The 24,450-nt window shown below is 40.5% G+C and overlaps 1 protein-coding gene across 7 annotated transcripts in view; it reads right to left on the reverse strand.

Annotated features, from left to right (window-relative positions):
• ptprua (protein tyrosine phosphatase receptor type Ua) overlaps positions 1 to 24,450 on the reverse strand; it is a 328,377-nt gene that overhangs the window by 83,953 nt on the left and 219,974 nt on the right. For 3 of the 7 annotated variants that reach the window (XM_012853466.3, XM_036145580.1, XM_036145579.1), the window contains exons 14-17: positions 13,504 to 13,642; positions 2,481 to 2,510; positions 1,880 to 2,040; positions 1,347 to 1,534 (exon numbers count right to left, since the gene is read on the reverse strand). In XM_012853466.3, the coding sequence (XP_012708920.2) occupies positions 1,347 to 1,534; positions 1,880 to 2,040; positions 2,481 to 2,510; positions 13,504 to 13,642 (518 nt within the window). The remainder of the gene's footprint in view (positions 1 to 1,346; positions 1,535 to 1,879; positions 2,041 to 2,480; positions 2,511 to 13,503; positions 13,643 to 24,450) is intronic. The other 4 variants (XM_021311111.2, XM_021311117.2, XM_036145582.1 and 1 more) reach the window with 3 other exon arrangements.

The raw sequence follows: 24,450 nt of genomic DNA on the forward strand, positions 1-24,450 counted from the left end.
ACTTACCTGCTCAAATCAAGAATAAATACACAAATTTCAACATTTTATTTACTTTTAGTTCCCTTTTTGCAGTGCTGTAACTCAATTCACCAAGAGAAACACAGTATATGGATTAATTCCACAGATGGATGTTTGCAAAACTTTTTCTCTGTTATTTCATGATGATTTTCTGCTTACAAGGGACGACAACACAACATTTAGGATTAGAAGATTACATCAGACCAATAAAAAGAACATCCTAACGCAGAAATGTAGCCTTAATGAAAAGCCGGTTTAATACCTTTTCAAAGGTTGTTATTTTCAGAAGGTACTCGGAACACGCATTCCAATTTTTTTTAGAAACCCACTTCAAATGCAGCGGTTCTTCAAAGATTTCAGTAATTTGTCAGAGAATGTTAGTAATTTGAAAAACATCATGAAAACCAAGAATTCCAATTGGCAATAAAGTTGTGGAGTTGAGGGAAAGATGAATGGTGCTGAATACAGGGATATTCTGGACCAGAACCGGTGTCAGTCTGTCTGAGATCTGAGACTGGGACGGAGGTTCACCTTCCCGCAGGATAACTACCTGAAGCATACTGCTAAAGCAACACTAGTGGTGTCGAAGTAGAAGATTTAAACAAGCTGGAATGGCCTAGTCAAAGTCCAGACCTTAAGCCAGTTGAGAACCTGTTAGACTTGAAGGTCAATGTTTAACAGTTGATGCCAGTTATGTACGCTGAAAGCTATTTTTCCCTATTAGTTGTTTGCTTCACACTTAAGAAATAAACATCCTCAAAGTCGCGGATGTGTTCTGTAAATGAAATGGAGCAAACTCTCTAACAATCCATTCTATTTCCAGGTACAAATATCAATTTGTCCAGATTAGCATCAGCCTCGGTAGAAGCCAATGTTTATATTGTGTATGTATTCTGAACATTATTTATTATTTATTTATTCTCATCTTGCTATAAAACAAATTGCCCATTGTGTGTAATAAAGTTTAACTTGCCTTAGTTTAATGTTGGAAATAACTTGAGGTTTGGGTGGAGACAACAACCCCAAACATACAGCAGGAGCCAGAACAGAATGGTTTAAATCACGACATATTTAAGTTCAAAGCTGGTGGAGATATACAACAAAAGACTTGCTGCTGCAATTGCAGATAAAAGGGGTTGCAGAAAGTATTGACTCAGGGGCCCTGAATACAACAGCGCACCGCAATGTTTGGATTTGGCACCGAGTTGAGTTGAAAAAAAAGCATTTGACCTCTACCGAGCCTCAAAGTTTGCTTTTGGGGCATTTTTGATGTACGTCTCTCGGAGCTTGGATTGACTTCTAAGGTAACTCGTTGCCTCCTTCCTCACCTCGTACTCTTGCTTGAAGCCGTATCCCTCGGACGTCTTCATCTGGTTGATGTGCTGCAGGAGGTCGGCCACCCTCACCGCGGGGTGGAGTTGACCCGTGTGATAAGGCGAACTCTTCCTCCGACAGTGACGCTGGGGCGAGCCTCCCAACAAGCTGCTGGATTCGTTGACGGAGCTCCGCTGCTCGTCTGGGAATGTAAACACGCACCAGTCAAATCATACGGCACACTGCAGACAATAAGACGCCGGTTTTGTGCACTTTCGCTTCTATATAAATTCCAGTTTTCTATATTCATGCAAATAAGCGCAGGAGCCAACCGAGGGAGGGGTAAGTTGGCATTGCTGAAGGAAGAGCGAAGTGGTTCTGCAGAATATTCAAACAAGAGACTTCTCTGGTGAGAGCACCATGTGTTCTGGCTGAACAGATTGCATACATGCTTGGAAGTAAACAAAGCTGAAGGTCACGAAGGAGGGGAGCTGCTTTGTCTCCAGACACTTCCTCAAGAGGGCCCATATGTTCCGCGCTGTCTTACTTCGAGCGTTGCAGCCGTGGGCGTCCATGAAGGAGTGGGCCATCCTATCGTCCTGCTGGAGGGTGCTCTGCTCGGTCATGCTGCAGTCCAGAGGGCTCAGCTTGCGACTCTTCTCCTGCCTGTAGGACATGGCCGCCTTGTTTATGGCCACCTTCTTCCTGCTGCAGAGCAGAGACCCACGCAGAAAGGTGGGAGGACAGAGAGAGAGAGAGAAGTAACAGAAAGAGGCCAGCAAAGGAGGGAAAGAAGATTGAGTGTGAGAGAGGCAAAAACAGATAAGGGAGGACAGGAGAGGTGGGCTGGTGGGGAGATGACAAATTGTACTGAGGGGGATGTATAAGGAGAGGAAGATTGAAATTGCATGAAGGGGGGGGGGTGAGTGAGATCAGATTGCAAGAAATGGTCTGTGGGTTTGGAAGAAGGTAAAGAGAGAGGAGGGAGAAGGTAGAGGTGGTGTGTACAATAGCATAGGCTGAGGGATAGGGTGGTGGGAAGGTGGGGGGGGGGGGGTAATAATGCTTATTCCTCGTCTAGTACTCTTGAGGGTACAAAGGACAATCAGGGGGAAGATGGAAAGCGAGGGGAGAGAAAAGCAACTTACGGGTAGTAAGGGTAAGAATAGAAGTCCCTTCTGATTAGCATGAAGGAGAGAGACAGAGAGCGAGGAGAAAACAAAAGAAAGAGAGGTGATTATGGTCCATCCAGATGGGCATCAACAAAAGGATGAAGAGTTTGTTTGAATGCTCCCAGTTCATGCCCACGTTTATAAGTCATGGTTTCAATGGGATAGTTCGGTCGTTTGAGAAGTAGGGACGTGTGGAATAGCTCGTCTAAGTGTTGTGGCAGTCAGGGACAGCTGCCTATAGAGGATTCAAACCAGCTAACCAAAGAGCCGACGATACGATAAAAATCACAACTTTAACCCTTCAAGGCCTGATACAGGTAATTGTGAGGACACTTCCTGTTTTAAAAAAAGAAAATCTTTTTTGGTTGCTTTGAAAATAAAATAAAATTCTACTGTTGCCAATCTAGATGTTTTTTGTTTTTTTTTTTGGGGGGGGGGGGGGGGGTTGCACATTATTTTACATATAGCATACCTTGCCTTACAGCTTGCAGTTATTGATGAAAGGTTTCAGCAAACTATTGAAATCCCTGTTTTGAAGTAAATATAAGCTTTCTCTGTGACAGCGGAGCCTGTAAGGCAGCCATTCATACAGAAGGCAGTCCAATGTACTTTACAGGGCATCAAAGGGAAGACAGAAAAGCAAATAAAGCAGAAGCCCAACAGCACTGCAGAAAAGAAACATGAAACAAATGATTGAAACTGCTCCTTAGTCAGATTCCTTAAACAAAAGCTGCAGTAATAAAAAAAAAATGTTTTCAGTCCTGACTTAAAGAAAACAGCAGTTTCTGCACAGGACAGGTTTTCATGGAGTTTGCTCTAGGGCTGAAGAGCTGCCTCGTCTTGTTTGGGTCTGGTCCCAGGAATACCGAGTATCTCCATCAGACCTGGGCATCACACGACCCACGGGACGCATACTGCCTGTGGGCTATATTTTGGTTCACCTGCACCATGCTTTTGTCAAGATAACAAATTCCAAAATCATATTGAATCAAATTATTCTTTTATAGTAATTTGTACACAGTTTACAACAGTGAGGCTTTCATTTTGAAGGCACTCATATTGACGTGTGTGTGTCACATGCGTGCCTCTTTATGGCTTGACTTTCAGAGCCTGATGTTCGCGTGTTGTATGCATGGGGCCTCGCGCCTCTTAAACATAAGAAATCCACTGCTAAAGATGTCATCGCAGAGTAAAAAGAAGAAAGTTGATGCCCAGAAGAGAGTTTTCAACAAGGATTGGACTTCTAAGTATCGCTTCACGGATGTGAATGGCAGCGCTCTGTGTTTGGTGTGCAAAGAGAATGTAGCTGCTTTAAAGGACTACAACTTGTGCCGCCACTATGGCAAGGCAAATTTATTTATATAGCACAATTCAGTACAGAGACAATGCAAAGTGCTTTACATGATTCCAGAATAGGTAAATAAAACTGAATAAAAGCAAGTAGGAATAAAATGTAGAAACAAAATAGAACATTACAGTTGGACTAAAAAAGTTTTAACTATTGATGTTTCAGTAAAACAGTTTAACTTGAAATTCAAAGGCAATCCTAAACAAATGGGTTTTAATCTTGATTTAAAGGAACTCAGGCTTTCCGTTCTTTTACAGTTTTCTGGAAGTTTGTTCCAGATAAGTGGAGCATAAAAACTAAATGCTGCTTCTCCTTGTTTAGTTCTGGTTCTAGGTATGCAGAGTAGGCTGGAGCCAGAAGACCTAAATGGTCTGGAGGGTTGATACACTGATAACAAGTCTGTGATGTATTTAGGAGCTAAGCCATTCAGGGATTTATAGACTAATAGAAGTATTTTAAAGTCTATTCTCTGAGATACAGGGAGCCAGTGTAAGGACTTTAGATCTGGGGTGATGTTCTCTACTTTCTTAGTCTTAGTGAGGACGCGGGCAGCAGCGTTCTGGATCAGCTGCAGCTGTCTGATCCACTTTTTAGGCAGACCTGTGAAAACACCGTTGCAGCAATCAATTCTACTAAAAATAAACGCATGGATTAGTTTTTCCAGATCCTTCTGAGTCATTAGTCCTTTAATCCTGGAAATGTTCCTCAGATGATAGAAAGCTGACCTTGTAATTGTCTTTAGATGCTTTTAGAGGTTCAGGTCTGAGTCCATCACTACACCCAGATTTCAGGCCTGATCAGTGGTTCCTAGCTGAAGCAGCTGAAGCTGTGTGCTAACTTTTGATCTCTCCTCTATTGGTCCAAAGATTATTACTTCAGTTTTGTTTTTATTCAATTGAAGAAAATTTGAGACCAATGAGACCAAGCACGCCGACAAATACCAGAACTTGGCCGGCAAGGAGCGGGACCACAGAGCCGAGGCATTACTCACTAAATTACAAAAGGAACAAGTACTATTTACTCAGCTTCACTCCAGCAGAGAAGGAACGCTGATGAGCTTTGTTATTTCCCATAAAATAGCTAAGAAAAGTAAGCCGTTCGCTGACGGTGAGTTTGTTAAAGACTGTTTATTGGAATCCACGGCGACGTACTAAGGACATTGCAGAGAATTTGGAGATTCAGCTGAGGACCACGGTGGACATGTTTGATTTATTTTCTGTTGCTTTGGATGACAGCTACGATGTCCGAGACACTGCACAACTGCTCATCTTCATAAATAAGGACTCCACATTAATGGAGGAGTTGGCGGCAGTAAGAGCAATGAAGGACACAACTTTGGGGAAATGACTTATTCACAGAGGTAAATGCTTGCATTGACAAGCTGGGTCTGAAATGAGAAATGCTGGTAGGAGTCACCACAGATGGCTGTCCAAATCCAGCTAGGAAACATTTGGGACTTTTAAAGTGCAGGAAGATAAAGTGACAGACATGAACCCAGATCAGTCCTTGGTGTCATTGCACTGTATTATGCATGAGGAGGGGCTGTGTAAATCTGCACTCAAAATAAATGATGTTGTGGATGTTGTTAGTTAACTTCATCAAAGCCAGAGCTATGAATCACAGACAGTTCGTACCACTTTTAGAAGAGCATGAGCGTTAACAGGGTCACACAGGGTACCATACAGCTGGCAGGTGGCACAGTCTGGGCAAAGTTTTGAAAAGAGTATGGGACTTAAAAGAAGACATTTGGGAGTTTTGTCAAAATAAAAGAAAGGATTCCCCACAACTCTAAGATGCATCATGGATGAAAGATTTGTCATTTTCCGTTGATGTGACTGGACTGATGAATTAGCTTGATACCAAAGTTCAAGGCAAGGGACTCCTTGTTCTTGAAATGTACAACCTGGGGAAGGCTTTTATGAAAAAACTGGAGTTTCTCTCAAGTCAGTTAGAGAGCAACATCCTCACTCATGTGCCTACTCTTAAAGAAGCCTTGCCATCACAGACACAACTTCACAAATGCTCAGCCATGTCAGGGGCACTGCGTGTTGAGTTTCAAAGCCGATTTGTAGACTTCAAGGCAATAGAAAGAGAAATGCTAATGGTTTCTTCTCCCCTTACTTGCAGTATGGACAGTGCAACTGATGTGCAGTTTGAACTCAGAACTGCAACCAGACAGCCTGTTGGCTGAGAATTTTAAATCTGTGTCACTGCTGGACTTTTCTGTGATGAAGTTTAACAAATCTAGATACAGATGAACACTTGTCTGCTGTCCTTCGTATCTCCACCTCAGATATTCAACCAGATTTCAGAGCACTTGTTAAGCCTAAGGGAAGACTAGATTACTCACATTAAAGAGGAGAAAAAACAATGACTGTTAAAAGTTATTTTTTGGTGTGATTCAGCATATAAACTACTTTTTGCACTGTACGGTGTGAGTGTTAAGTACAGTAAGTGCATGTTATATGTTGTAAACACAGCCAAAAATATAAAATACAGTTGTCAGTAAATAATTTGCTGCCCAGTGTTCAGCACTGTTATGTGAAATACAAATGAGACACAATTTGCTACTTGCTCTGTACTTGTGTTTGAAGTTGCCTACCCCTGATCTGCATGGTTCAAACTCGACAAGCAAATCAGTATTGTATTTTGGCCCAAGACTATTTGGTGCTTTATAGACCAAGAGCAGAATTATAAAACCTATGCTTTGACAAACATGGAAAGCATAGGTTTTAGTAGTGCAAATATGCTTATTTTATTTCTCAGCATTGTAGCTGACTACTCAGGATGTGAGGTGTTCCTTGTATTCATCAGAGAGGCAGCCAGGGGGAATAAACTGTCCCTGCCGCAGCAGAGATGCTGTCTTCCTTTTTCTAGACACTAGACCTGGATGAAGAGAACTTCAACACTGAGGATTCTCTCTCCAGATTTACTGTGATTGTCATAATCCTGGTACTCTGTATTTTGTTTTTAGTGTGGGAGTGCTGTTTGCATTGAGGACTGCTGCTGAGTGGCTAGGCTGCTGGCAGCTGGCTCACCTGATCCGGATCTGCACATTAGCAGTTGGGTATTTAAGGAGTAAGTCTACCACGTCTCACTGCCTGATGGTCAACTGTTCTGGGTAGAACCATAGTATCTCCCTGAGCAAATACCTGGTGAGAATTTGTAAACCACTTTGTGATCTCCTCAAGGTAATATGAATTGTCTTTTCCTGCATCCCAGGTTTCAGAACTCCTGCCAGCTACGTCTGCCTGCTTCCCTGTCCAAGAAGCCTCCTCAACTTCCATCATCTTTGGACTTAAGCGCTAACTGAGCTTGGATTCCCAGCTCCAGCATTCCACCTTCCTGCTCGCTCTCAGCCTTCTGCTTCTACCGCCTGCCGGTGCCCACCCTCTGACGGAACTCAATCCGGTCAATGTTAGACAAAATTCAGTTCCTGTCTCCCCACAGTCTCCAGGATGCCTCCCCAAACCTGTCTTAATCTTCTCAAGAGTAAGAGTTTGTTCTTTTCCTGTCTCATATCCACATCCAAGAATCCGCTGACTTCTGTCTCCTCCCTAGACACTGCCGAACTCAAAGCTTCTTTAATAAACTTGCTAACCCTCCTTCTTGTGGTGTTTCCGCATGTGGGGCCAAAAAAATCCCAGTAGTCATGAGAATAATTGTTTGTTGCCGTTTGTATCTTTCCTGTTTTATGTGTGTTCACAGGACAGACTAAATAATACCCATGTAGAAGATGTACTTCTTGAGTGTCTTCACAGTCTTGAGTGAGTTAAGCTCCAGGTAGTTCTGACCAGCTGATCCACCTCCTGTCTTTATGCTCCATCATTGTGACCATACCCAAACATCAGCACTTTTACAAATGGGGCTACTGAGGTGCAGTCATTTGTGTACAGAGAGATGAGTCAGGAGAGAACACACCCCTGGGGTACAACGGTCTTTTTGTGGGAGAAGATGCTCCCCAACTTCACCTGGTGCTGACGGTCACCCAGGCAGCTGGTGATCCACTTACAGGTAGAAGCCAACCCTAGGAGCTGGTTTAGCTTTTGGTGGAAAATGGGCTGTTGGCGTTGAAGGCCGAGCTGAAATCCACATAAAGGATCCTGTTGCATGTCTCTAAGTGGTTGAGGTGGTGAAGGATGAAATGTAGTCCGAGTGACTGCGACTATCTGCCAACCTGTTCGTCTGCTAAGCAAAGAGAGTCCAGCAAGGGGCCTGTGGAGTGATACGTCAACATCAGTCGCTTAAAGGATTTCTTGACCACAGACATCAGGGGGACAGGTCTGTAGTAATTTGATACTGCAGTGGTGCATTTTTTGGAGACCCAGATGACGGTGAAAAGCTTGAAGCAGAAGGGAACCTCATACTGCTCCAGAAACTTATATCGGAGTGAAGATGTGGGCCCATTCTCTGGCAGAAGGCGGAAATACCATCAGGTCCTGGAGCCTTCCTAACCTTCAGATGCTGAAAGAGCCATTTTACATCTTAATATTATAATAATGTGATAGTAAGCTGATTTGGCTGCAACCCTTTTGGGGTTGTCAAAATTTAGATCAGAGTCCAAACACATTCCAAGGTTTGTCTGAGACCTTAACTAACATGGAGTCTAGTGAGCACTGATCTCGATCCTTGTATTTCTCACATATGGTGCCAAAAAATGGCTTCTGTGGTAGTGAATAAGAACATCTAGATTATAATTACCTAAAGGTATGTTTTTAAAGCATAATTATTTTGCAGATTTGTGTGCAATACTGAAAATCATCAGTGCTGCATTTTTAAGTCTGGTCGATCTGGTCCAAATTCCTTTAACTATTTTTTCTCTAACACATGCAATGTGAAATTCATCAGACACAAGCACTATATGGCCATGGCTGCAGAGAGCTGCACCCTGAGGAGAGTCTGTAAACAACCAATCAGAGACCAACATGAAGTCACATGGAAGACAAAAATTAAAGAAACACACACACTCATCTGTTCAGTGTCCTTCCTCATTTAAAGCCATGTTTTTAACACGCACGCACACACACACACACACACACACACACACACACACACACACACACACACACACACACACACACACACACACACACACACACACACACACACACACACACACACACACACACACAGACACACAACAAAGAAACAAATAAACCAAAAATTTAATGGAAATGTTGAAAAATCAAGTCAGATAAATTTTATGACAGAACAGATGTGATAATCCCTTTTTATTGAGTTATTTGTGTTTACTGTTTACACTTTTTCCTGTAATTTTGATGCTGGCACCCTCTATTGACAAGCAGCCACTGACCACACACCTGTTTTATTACTGCATCTCATACAGTTCTTTGTCTGTCAGCACACATAGAGGCTCCATGATGTTTCTTATCTTTGCACCATCGATATATTTGAAGCAGTAGAATAATGGATTACAAAAAACGTATTACTGTGTGGGAGAATAATCTTAAAAATGTGACCAACTAGTCGTCTTTTGACGATGTTTGCCATTGGGCTCACATTTGCAAATTGTCTCTGTATTTAAACACAGCTGACAGTTCAGTTGGTCACATTGGAGGTTTTGTTCATCCTTTCTGCAAACACTCATGGTTCTTTTCATAAGCAGGCCATGAGAACACTTTAGCAAAATTAGATTTTTTTTTTTATTCTAAGGTTGTTGGAGATCTATTATGAATTTTGATTCAAGAGATAGATATCAGTCTGACTAGTCAAATTAATGATGGCAAATTAAGTTACTACTTTCCTCCCATCCTTTCCTGTGTATCTCCGCCCACTTTAATGGAATTTTTTCAGATTTATCTGGGAGCAGAATGATGCTTTTACATGGGGGTGAGTTATATTTAAATTCACAGTAAAAAGTGGACATGTTAGTCTTTGGTTTCTACAAACTAATAATGCAGTGTTGTTGTTTTTCTTTAAACATTAAAATAGATCTGACCGTCAAGCAAGTTTTCAGTCCTGTTTTTACTTGTTGTGCCATCTTTGTCTGCACACCTGCTATTAGCCTTTTGTAAAAAAAAAAAAAAATAAAACTGGCAAGAGATAATTTGCTGCAATGGGCAGAGTTGTTTTGATTCAGCTCAGTAGAGGGTTTTCAGCCATGAACAGGCTGTTTAATGTTACGCAACAGCCTCTCGGTCAGACTTAAAGCTAGACCGTGGCTCTACTTCGGGGTTTTCTGGTAGATAGCGGAATGAATCATTCCCTCAATTATGAGTTGCCCAGCAGGTCCCGAAGCAACAAAGCAGCCCCAGGACATCACTCTTCCTCTACTATAATTGACTGTATGATGTTCTTATTTGAAATGCTGCATTAGTTTTGTCTCATCAGTCCACAGAATATTTTTTCATAAGTATCTGGGATCATTAAAACACTTTTCTGATAAATGTGACACAGCCTATGTGTCATTTTTGGTAGATAGTGCTTTTGGCCTTGGAAGCTACCCAAGAATGCCATTTTCCCCCAGTCTCTTCCTCAGACACAGATCTTCATTGATGTGAAGTTTTAACTATGAGGTCAGGTACAGATTTTTTTGGAACTTGTGAACATTTCCCCTGTGGAAGAGGACCACAACGTCAGCCGATACTGAGTGACCGCTCCTCTCACTGCAGCAATGTTCACCAAGCTGTCGCTCAGCAGTTAAACATGGGAGAGATTCTCCCACGGTGGAATTAAAAGCCATGATTTCCAGCAGTAAAAGTGCAACCAATCAATCTGTCACAGCAACCACACTTCATATCTAATGTAGAGCCACAGAAAATCCATGGGAAGGTGTGACTATAAGAAATTTAAAGGGATTACACCTAACTGTTCTCTCAGTTCTACAGTGACATGTGGCAGGTGGAGCTGTAAATGAAAATTATGTCACTCTTCAAGATCCTCTTCTCTACGTGGTCATACAGGTTGTGTTTGAGTGGTTTCTGTATTTATAAAAGTGCACTTTCACACATTTGGATTCCGAAGCTTACAGACTCACTTTTATACAGAAAACCCCTATTATTAGGTTAGCTGCCACTTTATACATCTCGTATTAAATAATACTGAGTATTTTCCAGTGATATTATCAAGGCATTGGTAGTTTGTACCTGTAATAGTTTTTCAGTTTGTTTTGCTATTCTTTTTATATCTCTCGTTGCAAATGTAGAAGCAGACTCCGAGGATGTTATCTTCTTCTCCCCTTTTCCGTTCCTCTATTTTTTTCACCTTTTCTCCCTTTTAGCATTTTGTCTGATCTTTTTCTCTTCTTTTTTCTTTTCTAGCTTTCCATTTTTGTGTTAATTGAACATGAAATATTCCCAGAATAAAATCGAATAAAGCTGTATCCATATATAAATCAAGCAGAGCACTATAGCGAAAGCGGTAATGCTCCACTTGTGAAAGTAAAATCTGTTGGGTTCTTTTTGGCATTAAGACAGCAATCCTTAATGCTACACTGCCGGACAGGAAATGTTAAAAAAAACTGTTGTAAATCTGCAATAATAAGTTGTCTATAGCCACTCAAGTCAGCAATAACCTGCGGACATGTAAGCATTCAAAAATGATGTAATACAGATCAAAAGAAGCATGGAGTGGAACTTAGAAGGGTGGATATAAAGTGAAACAGATAAAATGAGAGCACAAAAGCGTCAATAAATCAGTGGTATGTCACAATGTGACATACTGCCTTAATTGTCAGGACCACCTGGCTAAACAAACCAACCCCTCATTGCTACATCACACTCTTGAGCCATGAAGCAGACTAAGCCTTGCATAAGTCAGCTCAGTTAGGAATTACTTGATCCATTTAAAAACAACATGTGGAGACCATGAAGAAAGCATCTAAAAGGCTCCTATTGGGTGTACTGTGTGCACACTGTGAGCTGTGCAGACTGCGCGGTTGCTCGCAGCGGCTCAGGGTATCAAGCTCAGTGTCACATATAAAACAGTTCAATGTGAATTTCTAAGGACTCGACATTTCTAAATCAGCTTCTAAAGTAATGAGAGTCTTTGACTCTCTAAGTAAATAAAAGAATCCGCACATTTTCAACTATAATCTGTAAAAAATGACGTTGTTAGACTATTTTACCAAGCGACGAAGGGGATGTTAAACACTCTTTCTCAGCATTGCTCTAAAATTAATGAAGCTTGTCTTAAAGAGGAGATATCATACTTTTCCATTCTTGCTTTTAAGTTGTGGTCTATATAAACTAAAAATACAATGCCTTGGTCTGAATTCACCGCAAATTTAGCCCATCATTCCCCCTTTTACCCCTGTTCTGAGGTGTATATGAGAGCAACCTGTTTTGGTGCTGTCTCTTTAATTCTAAAGGAGGCACTTCATACCATGCCCTCTTCCATGTTGCAGAGCTTTCCACTCCGCCCCATTAGGCCAATCAATGAATGATCCACTTGGAGCTTCGGCATCCTTCAGCTTCGACTACAAAATTGCTAAAAAAAATAAAAATAGCAGATTTGCGAGAGTCGTTTGCGACCTTGTTGAGCAGTATGAAACACTGAGACGTAATAGTTAAAAAAACATAATAGAGAACAGAGAATACTGAGCGGCTTGAAAAATATCAACCAAGAAGAATATAAAGATATCTACGCAGTAACTGGACAGACTACATTCAAAGTTGCCACACCCCTAGAGACTCCAAATAGACAACAAGTGTCTAAGGACTAAGAAAAGTGGATTATGCATGATATGTCCTCTTTAAAGATTGATGTAGAAACTATGAACATTTTTAAATAAATGTGTCAATATCACATCATAAAATCTATTTTCAAAGCAAACTGTGATCCCCTGTGTGCGTGCGTGTGGTAGTGATGGGGGGGGGGGGGGGGGGGGTCTGATTTTTCACTCATATAACACATGCTGTGACTGTACATGCAGAAAGGCATAATCCTTTGGCCAAATATAAACATGTCTGCTCCTGCTGCCCATACATGCCAGTTGAGTTCCTAATGGACCTGCTAGATTGCTTTGCTGAATCTTATCAGTCACTGCCTCTTTTCAAACACTCCCCATTCAATTGCCGTCTTTTCAATGAGAACTCCTCTTGGCGGAGGAATCTTCCAACCCCCTCCTGGAAGAAAAAAAAAAAAAAAAAAAGCAAAAAACAACCTTCCTAACCAATTACCAGGCCATCCACTGGCACCTCGCAGCTGCTTGCCTCGTGTAATTGAGTGGGCAATGGAATAACATGCCCCTTGATGAAATTTTTCACACTCAGATGAGTGTTCCACCATCACCCAGCAAGCGAAGGAAAAGTACACTGCAGGTGCGAGCGACTACAGGAGTAATTTGCAAGTGGAAAGCAGCCAACGACACCCAGTGTGAGCGATGCTGCATGTTAATGTGCTCGGCCCGACATGAAGACCTTCGAAATAAAAAAAAAAAAATAAAAAAAAGAAATGAACACAAATGCCGAGACAAAGCAGAGGCGGGAAAGTTTGGGGTTAATGCTCCCCCTTTCCACTAACTCTGTCTGTAATTTACTCTCACTGCCAGATGCTGCACTCTGTGGAGCTTAGCTGCCAAGTGGGAAGGTGATGGATTACCTACTGCACAGGTACACAGAGGGCTGAGACCATAGCTGTTAAAAGGTCTAACCCATCTCAGCCCAGTGGGCCACGTAAACAGCCACTCACCCCTTCTTCACGATGATGACAATGGCCCCCAAGAGGAGAATGAGGACCACCAGACCTCCGGCGCAGGCTCCCAGGATCAGACCCATGTCCTCGGCATGCTGGGATACCTCCAGAGCTCTCTTGGAGTCCTTACAGGCAGCTGTGTGTTGAGCAAAATCAAGATGTCAGAAAGTACAGTCGCATCCAGCTAATTAGACATTTTCTGAGAAGTTCAACGATTCCAGTAACTTCACTCACTAAGTGAAACCCATCATATATATATTAATTACACATAGACTCAGGTTTTCAGGCTTCCATTTCTGTTAATTATGATGATTATCCACTTGCAGCTCATTAATAAACATGACATGTACGGCTGGAATATGACATCAGACTGTTAAAAAAAAACACATTTAACACAGAAACGTGTGCCCTTTGAAAACTAAGTTTCATACCTGCGTAATGCAAGGCAAGTTTATCTCCATAGCATATTTCAGTAACAAGACAATTCAAAGTGATGTACATGTACAGAACATAAAAGAAAACATGCAGAGGAAACGTACATTGCAGTGGAAAAGTAGCAGTAGGTAAAGATAGGTTAAACTACAAACTTAATCTAATCTCAACACTGAATCGAACATTAACATTTAAAGGCAACTCTAAACAAATAGGTTTTTAACCCCGATTTAAAGGAACTCAGAGCTTCAGCACTTTTACAGTCGTCTGGGAGCTTGTTACAAATATGTGGAGCATGAGAACTAAATGCTGCTTCTCCATGTGTGGTTCTGGTTCTGGGGATGCACAGTAGACTTGAGCCAGAAGACGTCAGTGATTTGTAGATCACTGATCTACACAGTCGAGTGATTTGTAGATTAACAGAAGTATTTTAAAGTTTATTCTCTGAGATAAGAGGAGCCAGTGTAAGGACTTTAGAACTGGGGTGATGTGCTCTACTTTCTTAGTCTTAGTGAGGACGCGGGCAGCAATTTACTAGATTAACTGCAGCTGTCTGATCGACTTTTTTGGCAAACCTGCGAAGACACTGTTACAGTAATCAGTTCGACTAAAGATAGACGCATGGACTTTCAAAGATCCCGCTGAGATATTGGTCCTTTAATTCTGGAAATGTTCTTTAGGTGATAGAAAGCCAACTTTGTAATTGTCTTTAGATGTCTTTCAAGGTTCAGGTCTGAGTCCATCACTACACCCAGGTTTCTGACCTGATTAGTGGTAACTAGCTGAAGCAGCAGGAGCTGTGTGCTACCTCTTGATCACATTTCCATTGGTCCAATACTCATTACTTCAGTTTTGTTTTTACTCAACATCTAAGCTCTATCTCAAGTGACTTCAACCTACTATTCCTATTGGTGCAGAATCCTTTCTCGTTGACATTGGCATCGTAACCAGAGGTACTTATTTACATATTTTGGACACGTCAAAATGTACAAAACAGTTTTTATGTATTATATATTTATTTTTCAGGAAAATGTATACTTTTATTCTGCACCACTCTAGAGTCAATGGATGTATTCATTGAAAAAATTATTGTTTTGATGAAGCTTCCTGTGACGTCTTCTCATAGTTCTCTTTACTGCAGGTTGCCTCTGAAAAAGAGGCTTATATTCTGAGCAGAGAAAAACAAGATTGAGATCTGATTTGCCAAGAGGAGGTCTGGCTTTAGAGATGTAGGAGTCCTTGACATTTACATAAAACAAATCCAGAGGTTTGTTTTGTCTAGTAGAGCAGGTGGCAAACTGTTGAAAAGTTGAAAGTGTAGCAGAGAGCGAGGCATGATTAAAATCACCCTTTGCTGGGGAACAACCTCCCTCAGGGCATCAGGCAGGTTCTGTTGATGTCTTTAAGCTAAGTTAAAGTTAAAGACCCAATGGTTTTCTCTGTCCTATTCGCTTTAAACTTTACTTTCTGTTTTATTACCTTTCTTGTGTTTTATTTGTTTTGTATCTGTATTGTTTAAATTTGTCTTTTATCTCCTTGTAACTGTTCAGCACTTTGTACGAACGTGTTTTATAAATAAAGTTATCACTGTTATATATTGCCAGAAAAGCCAGTTCCTCCAACTTCTTTCCCATAAGACTTCCCACTGCCCATAATAATCGTTTGAAGACATGGATCATTTCCTCCTCTCTTCCTCTTGCTCCTAATTTGCATCCTCGGCACCTCCTCATATTTGAGATGTTAATCAGCTGTTCCCCGGTTGTAATAATCCAGGTTGTTGCTATGGCTGTGCATCATAACAAATGTTCTACAAAGGACAGGTTAGTACCTGTAATACTTTATCGGCTGGTTTTGCTGTTCTTTTTATATATCTCTTTGCAGGCGTAGAAGCAGACTCAGAGGATGTTATATTACTCTCTCCCTTTCCTCTCCTCTTTTTCTTTCATCTTTTCTTCACTTTTAGCATTTTTTCTCATCTGTTTCTCTTCTTTTGTTCCTCTTTTAACTTCCCGTTTCAGTGTCCACTGAACATGAAATAGTCCCAGCATAAAACCGAACAAAGCTTCTTGCATGTATAAATCAAGCAGAGCTCTATGGCGAACTCAGTAAAGCTCCACATATGCACATGTGAAAGTTAAAAAAAATTATTAAAAAATTCTAAATACATCATAAATTTTATGTTTGAACGGAGGAATGTGTAAATAAGGTGTAAAAAATATGTAAATGGTGAACTGGGACAGGGATGGATGTTTGTATATAATTGTGGAAGAAAGTTCTTGGTTATTAAATAAAAAGTTTAAAAAAAAACCTTCTCCCTTATATATAAGGTGGGTCAGACAGCTGCAGCTGATCCAGAACGCTGCTGCCCGCGTCCTCACTAAGACCAAGAAAGTAGAGCACATAACCCCAGTTCTAAAGTCCTTACACTGGCTCCCTGTATCTCAGAGAATAGACTTTAAAATACTTCTAGTCTATAAATCCCTGAATGGCTTAGCATCTAAATACATCACAGACTTGTTATCAGTGTATCAACCCTCCAGATCACTAAGGTCTTCTGGCTCCAGCCTGCTCTGCATACCCAGAACCAGAACTAAACAAGGAGAAGCAGAATTTAGTTCCTATGCTCCGCTTATCTGGAACCAACTTCCAGAAAATTGCAAAGGTGCGAAAAGCCTGAGTTCTTTTAAATCAAGATTAAAAACACATTTGTTTACGATTGCCTTTGACTGCACTAGTTAAATAGTCAAATGCAATTTTTTATATATATATATATATAATCCAACTGCTTTTTCCTACTTTTTTCTGCTTTATTTCCTGTATTTTAATCATGTAAAGCACTTTGCATTGTCTTTGTACTGAATTGTGCTATATAAATAAATTTGCCTTGCCTTGCCTTGCCTTATAAATCTTTTAACGCGAGTCTGCATGATCAGTCGGCCAGTCTTTTGCCTTTTACTGTTTATTTCATTGTTTTTGCTTGCTGTATTTATTAATAGGAATTTATCTTGTATTTTTTAGTCACCTTTGCAGCACTTTGGTTGACTTATGAAGTACTTTATAAAGTTTTGAAGTTTATAAAGTGACGCTATTCGATCAATATATGATTGGACAGTGACTACATTCTTTATAGAAATTGGATGTTTGGGGTGTTTTCTGTGCCTTGAGACAATATTTGTGGTAATGTTGTGCTACATAAATAAACTGAGTAGAATAGACTTTTCACTACGTGAATAAAAGGGGGTTGGATTTTCTAAACTTTTAACAAGAGATTATGCTACAGCAAGAAACAATTTATTCATCTTTAAGCATTTCACATATTTTTACCTGGGGTGCCAATTAATATATAAGGTTCATTAACCTGTTCTAATCTGTCCACCTGGTTAGCACAAACAGGCTTGGAAGCTGAAGTGGAAACAAACCCATACATGTAGCAGCCCTGTGCCGTACTTAACCTCTTGTGGCTGTGCTACAACTAAAAACCCTGATATCCTCAGCAACAGCTTCCACAAAGGCAAGCCAAACATCTATGGCTTGGGAGAGATGAAGCTCTGGTAATCAGATCAAACTGATGCCCAGGTTATAATTCAGGCTTATCTGCTCCTTCCTCTGATCTTTCGCATTAGAGTCTGAAGAGTTAGAAAGCTCGGAGTATAAAATCTCCCTGCTTTATGAAACATCCAAATTCCCTGTTATGTTTATACAGAAGTTACAAAAAATTTTTTGGGTATGAGTGAATTAAGCGAGTTTTCCAAACTCCTCACAACAAACTTTCAATTAAACTGCCACCTCAAAGAAACTGAAACAAAAAGGCCTGAGAAAATAACAAAAAGCAGAGAAAGAAAAATCATTAAATGGCTTTGGATCTTAGGAATATAGATTTTATATATTTGATATACCAACATAAAGAAGTGCAAAATTATGACATGGAATGAAAAACGGTTACATATTTATCGTTTTTTTTTTTTTTTACAAATAAAAAAATGGAGAAAAAGAATGTAGCTTTCGTCATTCATTGTGAGCTCTCTAGTATTCGGCCCTCATGAATCAATATTTTGTAGGCAGTGGAGATTTTTGACATGCGCAATATGAGCAGTTGCCCAGGGTGACATTAAAAGGGGTCCCCGCAAGCATCCATCACAACAGACACACAAGAAAAGAGAGGTAGAGGGGGCATTCATTTTCAACTCTCGGCTGAACACTTAATGAGTTTTGAATTTCCATCCTGGCATGTGCAGTCAGTGTGGAGTTGTCTCCCCCCCCCCCCCATCCCCTGTGTAAGTTTGTCACATCATGTTTGCTGCTGACATCGGAGGGAGAAAGTGACCTGACTTGGCTGCACACCATTTTCCCCTAATCCATATCTGAGAGAATTATCTGGATTTTGCCCGCTTTTCTCGAGGCACGTCTTCCTTGGTGCTTTTAATCAAAGTAATCCCAGAATGACTTTAACTGAGAAATGATGTCTTCACAAACTGAGACGGTTTCTGTGGATGTTTGCGTCCTGGAAGTGGCTACGTAGAGGAGAAAATGGGCTGGTAACAGGGAAACAGCATGTCAACTCTTTCAGAATCAGCATCGAGCACGAGTTCAATTTGAAAAGAGGAATAGTTCTGGTTCGAATAGGATCGAAGACAGCAGCTTGATATAAAGATTGTCATGTTGACCAATTGTCCCACTGAGCTGTGCATCTCCCCCATGGTTACTATGGACCTTTGGGCCACTTCTTTGATTAGTGGTCTTCTTGCCCTGTCTCTCATTTTAAGTGGACGATCATGTCTTGTTAGGTTTGCAGTTCTCTGTTTATTTTCAGATGATGGATTGAACAGAAACGCTGGAAAAACATGCAACCCTGCACAGATAGGTAGAGACAATGAGTGGATGGATTGAACAGCGCTTAGTAAGATGTTTAAAGCTTGTGATATTGTTTTATAACCTAAGCCTACTTTCCACTTTATCACAAAACTTTATCACTAACCTGTCTGCTGGGTTTGGTCTTCGTGATGCTGATTGTTCACTACTGTTTTCTTACTGTCCATCTGGATCTATGCTCACATCTAATTACACACAGGTAAACTCTACAAAATTAGGAATTTAGTGACTTCTGAAATCAATTGATTGCTCTGGATTTTAGTTAGAAGTGTCAGAGTAAAGGGGCTCAATGCAAGTAAAATGTGCATCACATGTATTAACTTCTTTAAGGTATAGAAAAGGTACCAATTAAACTGTAAACACTTTATAACTCATTCAGAAGTGTTTATTATGCATTAAAGCACATAGCTACAACTTTTTTTCAAATAAAATAGCTCCACAGATAATGTAGAGTGGAGCAGAATAAAAGTATCAACTTTACTAAAAAATAAATGTATAGTGTCTATAGTACAGTTTCGGGTTAGAATGGCAGTAGGCGAGATCAAGTCTGCCACCCACAGGCAGAGAGGAGTGAAACTTATAGCCATCTCTTAAAAGGATGAAGCAAGAGAGAAAACTGACTGGTTTGTTGCCAAATAGTGAGCCTAATTTGTTCAACTATATATTCATATAGAGTTGCTTATGTTAAACATTTCCGACTAAGTGACTACCTTGTAAACACAAACCGCTCAGTTTGGCCTCTTGCTCACCCTTAATTAATGCATAATAAACATTTATGAATGCGTTATAAAGTATTTACGAAATAATTGATATGACATCTATAAACTATTAATTGGCCGTCTATAAGGGGTGCCTTATTGTAAAGTGCTACCACTAAAAGTTTACATATGGATGTAATAGTTACATCTAATTATGTGCTATTTTGTATTGGTCATATAAAATCCCACTAAAATCCATTCAAGTTTGCTGTTGTAACGTGACAGAATGTGTCTGAATGAGCTCTGTTAGCCTTTATGGTGCAGCAAGATGCTGCATTTGCCTTGATTAGCTTCGGGGACTTTTGGCTCCTAGCAAAAGACACAGGCTGACAGTCTTTGAGCAATCGCACAAATCATGCAGGGTGACTCATTCTGCCCGTGGGTTGTATTTAGAGATCGGCTATTGTAGAAGATTTAATTGCAACAACAACAATAAAACGATCCAGCTGTGGTCATCCCCAGCACACCCAGTGGGTTTAAAGGATGTGCACTAAAGATAGTTGGCGACATGTCCCATAATCATTTTTAATATCCACACGCTGGTTTGCAATTTATCAGGTAGGACATGTTGCATTAATCTTGCAGCAGAGGAAAGGGGACACAAGTGTAACTCCAGAGCTTCCAGCAGAGAGACAGAGCCATGAGGGTTTTATGTTAATAAATTCATAGTGGAGCGGAATCCCACTGCACTTCCTCCATTAGTCATGTCGCCCCTCTGCAGCGTTGTCCTTCACTAAATAATCCAACCACAAGTCATTTGCTGTGCCTCTGATGAGTTCTGAGATATGCATCCTTAATAATTGTGCTCCGCTGAAAGCAACTAGAAAAAAAAACATCCGGCACAGCAAAAAAAAAATAAAAATAAATAAATGTAGCAAGCAGTAAATCTAATTGTGCAAATTTTCATAATTCCCTGCGACTCATTCAGGTGTTTCTCAGGCAAAAACACATACAGGTCATGAGCAATTGCATGAACTATAATAACACATTAGTCCAACAAGTTATTTCGTGTGTGCAGCACCGTCTTTTCACACCACTCAGCACTTAGCTTGTGTTTTACCAGAACAGCAATTTTGATTCATTTAAATGTAATTGATATTTCTGCTTCCGTTTCCTTTGACGTTGCCTCCTAGCTATCATTTCAAAGAAATGTTGTTTTAGACAACATGAACAGCAACTCTTCTATTCACTCTTGTTAGAACATCCTAATTATCATTCCCACTCACTTTTTTCTTCTAATTATCAACTTATTCTCCAGCTCTTTTTATTTCTGTTAAATATTTTGAAATGAGAAGCATCTGTGAAGATCAATTAGTGGCGGCCCTTTTGGGCACTAGTTCTCAGGTTGATTTTTATTTGGACTCTGACTGGGTCCTCCTAACACATGACTATGTTCACACTATAGGGCAATGCGACCCAAATCTGATCTGTGCCACTTCCATATGTTGTACTAATTCGGATACGTGTCGAATATTTTTCAAAGCGTCTGCTGTCTGAACGGTCATGTTGCATTTTATTCGTCTTTCAGTCACTCTCCTGTCTCTCACTACACATCTACACATCAGTAGCAGTTAGCGCTCCATAGAAGACCATTGTTGGTAGCCGTGCTGCTTTCTTCTTACTTTATTTAGTCTTGCTATGATGTGTTCTTAATATTGTGGGCTCAGCAGCTTTCTAATAATAGCAAAGACAGATGCCTGTCGATACATGTTGTTGTTTTTTAGTTGTTTTTTTTAACATTTATGGAACACGTCTAGAAATAATTACGTTCACCATTACTTCTGTAAACAGTGCACTGCTGGGAGACATCTCTTTCTGTTATCGGCGCACGCGGGTCTCTTTGCGGTCTTGAAGTATGATGCAGTCACATTAGATAGCCGCAAACAAAAATCTAATTTCAACAAAAAAGTTGAAGGTCAGCCACCGCTCCAGTCTCAGGTCTCTTTTGTGGGGTTTCTGCCCTAAATTTAGCTCCATCCACCTTTTGATCAACTCAAACCATTAACTCTGTCCTTGCTGAGGAAAAGGACAGCCATGTTTAATAGGGACAGCGTGTTTACCCCAAACTTTCCATTTTGAATGTGGCCAAAAAGTTTTATTTTGCCTTCATCTAACTGAACAGGTGAATCTGAAGGCAATTGTTTGCGCTGGATTTTATCTAAGAGGTATCTGAGTAAATAAAAACATTTGTAAATAAATGTAAATAAAAACATTTGTCTTGCATAAAAATGCAAGACAAATGTTTTGGATTTGGACCTATCCATCCTTTTCCTTCCACTTTACAGCGATGTGCAGGTTTGTGTCGGCCTGTCACATTAGTTCCCAAAAGAAATATGTAGAAGTCCATGGTTGTGAATAGTGTTAAGTTCAAGGAGTGTGAATTCTATATACATAATTATGTGACAAGATACATTATTTTGGTGTGATAGTTTTGTTATTCGTTATATAACTATAATAGAAATAATAATTAGATAAAGGATGCATCGTTGTTGTATCATTTTTTATCTTTAATCTAATGTCACATGCATGTTATAGATGTAATATTCAAAATTCAAAAAAAAAGTTCATCAATGGATTCTATAAAATGCTCCTATAAATTCCAGAGAAACATTCCTGCAGGTGGGCACAGCTCTGACACACCTGGCTCACCCAGCAGAAGGATCTCTAAGTTTGTTTCCGAGCTCTGCAGGAGCCTGCAAATAACACTTTTCTTTAAATTGGGAATTTTAATTAGGAATGTTCCAGGTTTAAAGCACCGTAGGGACAGGAACTACCCACCCCTGAATTAGTAGTAATCACAAAAGTCATCTTGGTACATTTTAACATCTCTATCTCTCTCTATGTCATGCTAGTGCCTTGTTTAGCATGCGGGAATTTGCAAAGCGCACACATGGGTGACTCCTTTTGTGCTAAATCTTTTTCTTTTTTGTATTAAAAAGCTGATTTCAATCTTCTGCAGCTGCTAGCTTACCAGAGCTGAATGAAGCTGGCAGCACACTGGGGAGTAAAATAAGAAGTTGTTCATAATTAACGATAAAAGCAAGCACATATATAAATCAAATGTGTGAGGAGTACAAATGGGCTGCACTATGGATTAAAATAAATGAGCTGCAAGACTTAATATCCCTGTACATGTATTATCAATGAGTTCATATGTGAGATGATATTCAATTATTGCTGAACGCTGGTATGAGCTTCAAGGCAGCGTTACACTTATAAGTGTTACTGCAAAGCATTAAACATATAATAGGGTTATAAATTTACAAAACACAAAGTGTATCTGCAAGCGGAGAGGCGTTTAATATCGTCCGTGTTTTTATGCGCAGGGCGATAAAAGTTTAGCTCTTGCTTTTAAACAAACAAGTAACACCTCATAAAATACTGTCAAAACGGAAGTAGAATTAGACATCACTTAGATTGGAGTAAAATTGCATAAACACTGGCTTTAACAAACAACAAATCCAAACAAAGCATTTTATGTCATTATTATCATTAGAGTAGTGTCATTAATTATAGCAATAAAAAAAAAAACAGATCCAAAGAATCTTGAGAGTCAGCCAAAGATAATTGCTTGAGCGGATTTATAAGACAAAGAACAGGCACGGGAGGCGCTGGTGGGCATCAAACAGCAACAAACCGGCCAAAGGTGACGGGGCCACGGAGGAAACAGGTGACCAGGGGCCTCATTCATAAAAAAATAGTTTTGCAGTTTTCATACTAAAAGTTGTTGGTGGCTAGTAGACATTTTGTCAAAACCCGTCAGATGTATGAAACGTGTAACCAAACACGTCGCCTTGATGAACCTGAATGTGCAGGAAACGCTTATTTTCACTTGTATTATGGGCTGCCCTGTCCCCGCCCCTAAATACATGCCACCATGTGTCCAAATAACCATGGCAACCGTGAGGTCAGGCAGTCAGAGACACCTCAGGGGATGTTCACAGTGCATTACAGCAAACCATCAGCTCACCGAGCGACATCGGCGACTCATTAAAGAAACTGGCTCCCTTCACAATGAAGTCCTTCACTTCTCACACTTCAAGTCTTTAAGACGAGTCAGGACGTTACATAAAGAAATGACCCAGAAGTTATCCGTTGGCAAGGAGTCTGCAACAATGATTATAACGAGAACAATTCTAATTATATTACTGTACAGCAGAATCCTGAGTTGAGCAGGATTATAGCAATATGAATGCAGTCATAGCTTTAATTATATTTGGTAATTGGCTCCTCGCTGCAAATCATCCACAATTCAGGGGACTTTTATAGATCTGAAAAACATATGTTAAGGCTGTCCAATACAGTCGTCCCGCGTATTTCACAGGGATAACTGAAACACGTGGGATGACTGCATAGCTGTGAAATACGCAATCTGTCAGTCAGCTCCCTTTGGAAAGCTGCGGCTGCAGCGAGCACAGTGGGGTTGGAGCTTAAAAACGGCACCGGAGACGCACGCTTCCTCCTGCTTTCCCTCTGTGACGCTGAGGCCGGTCCGGCCATAACTACCCTGGCATATCTGAACTGGCTAATAAGCCACTCATCATCCTGTGCCAGTAGGTCAGCAAAGCTCTGAAAACACGCTCCTTCTGAAAGCTTCCATTGGCGATGTCCTCCGTTCTACAATCACACCCAACTTCACGCAGCTATTTATGGACGCGTGATTGTCTCCACCTTAGGATTCATCACACCTGACTGGATAGGAATGAACCTGCTGATCCCACACTATTTTCTGTTTGGGTGAGAATGAGAGAGCCCTTGATGATTCACATGCATTTTATCCCCTCAGCGCACAGACCGATGTTCATTTCCATCGACATGTAACAAAAGCAGAGGAAAATTCCTGGTTTACATCTGACTGAAGTTGTTTTGATCATTTTTCAGGTGG

Source organism: Fundulus heteroclitus, chromosome 13, assembly GCF_011125445.2.
Source record: "Fundulus heteroclitus isolate FHET01 chromosome 13, MU-UCD_Fhet_4.1, whole genome shotgun sequence".
Classification (NCBI taxonomy): domain Eukaryota; kingdom Metazoa; phylum Chordata; class Actinopteri; order Cyprinodontiformes; family Fundulidae; genus Fundulus; species Fundulus heteroclitus.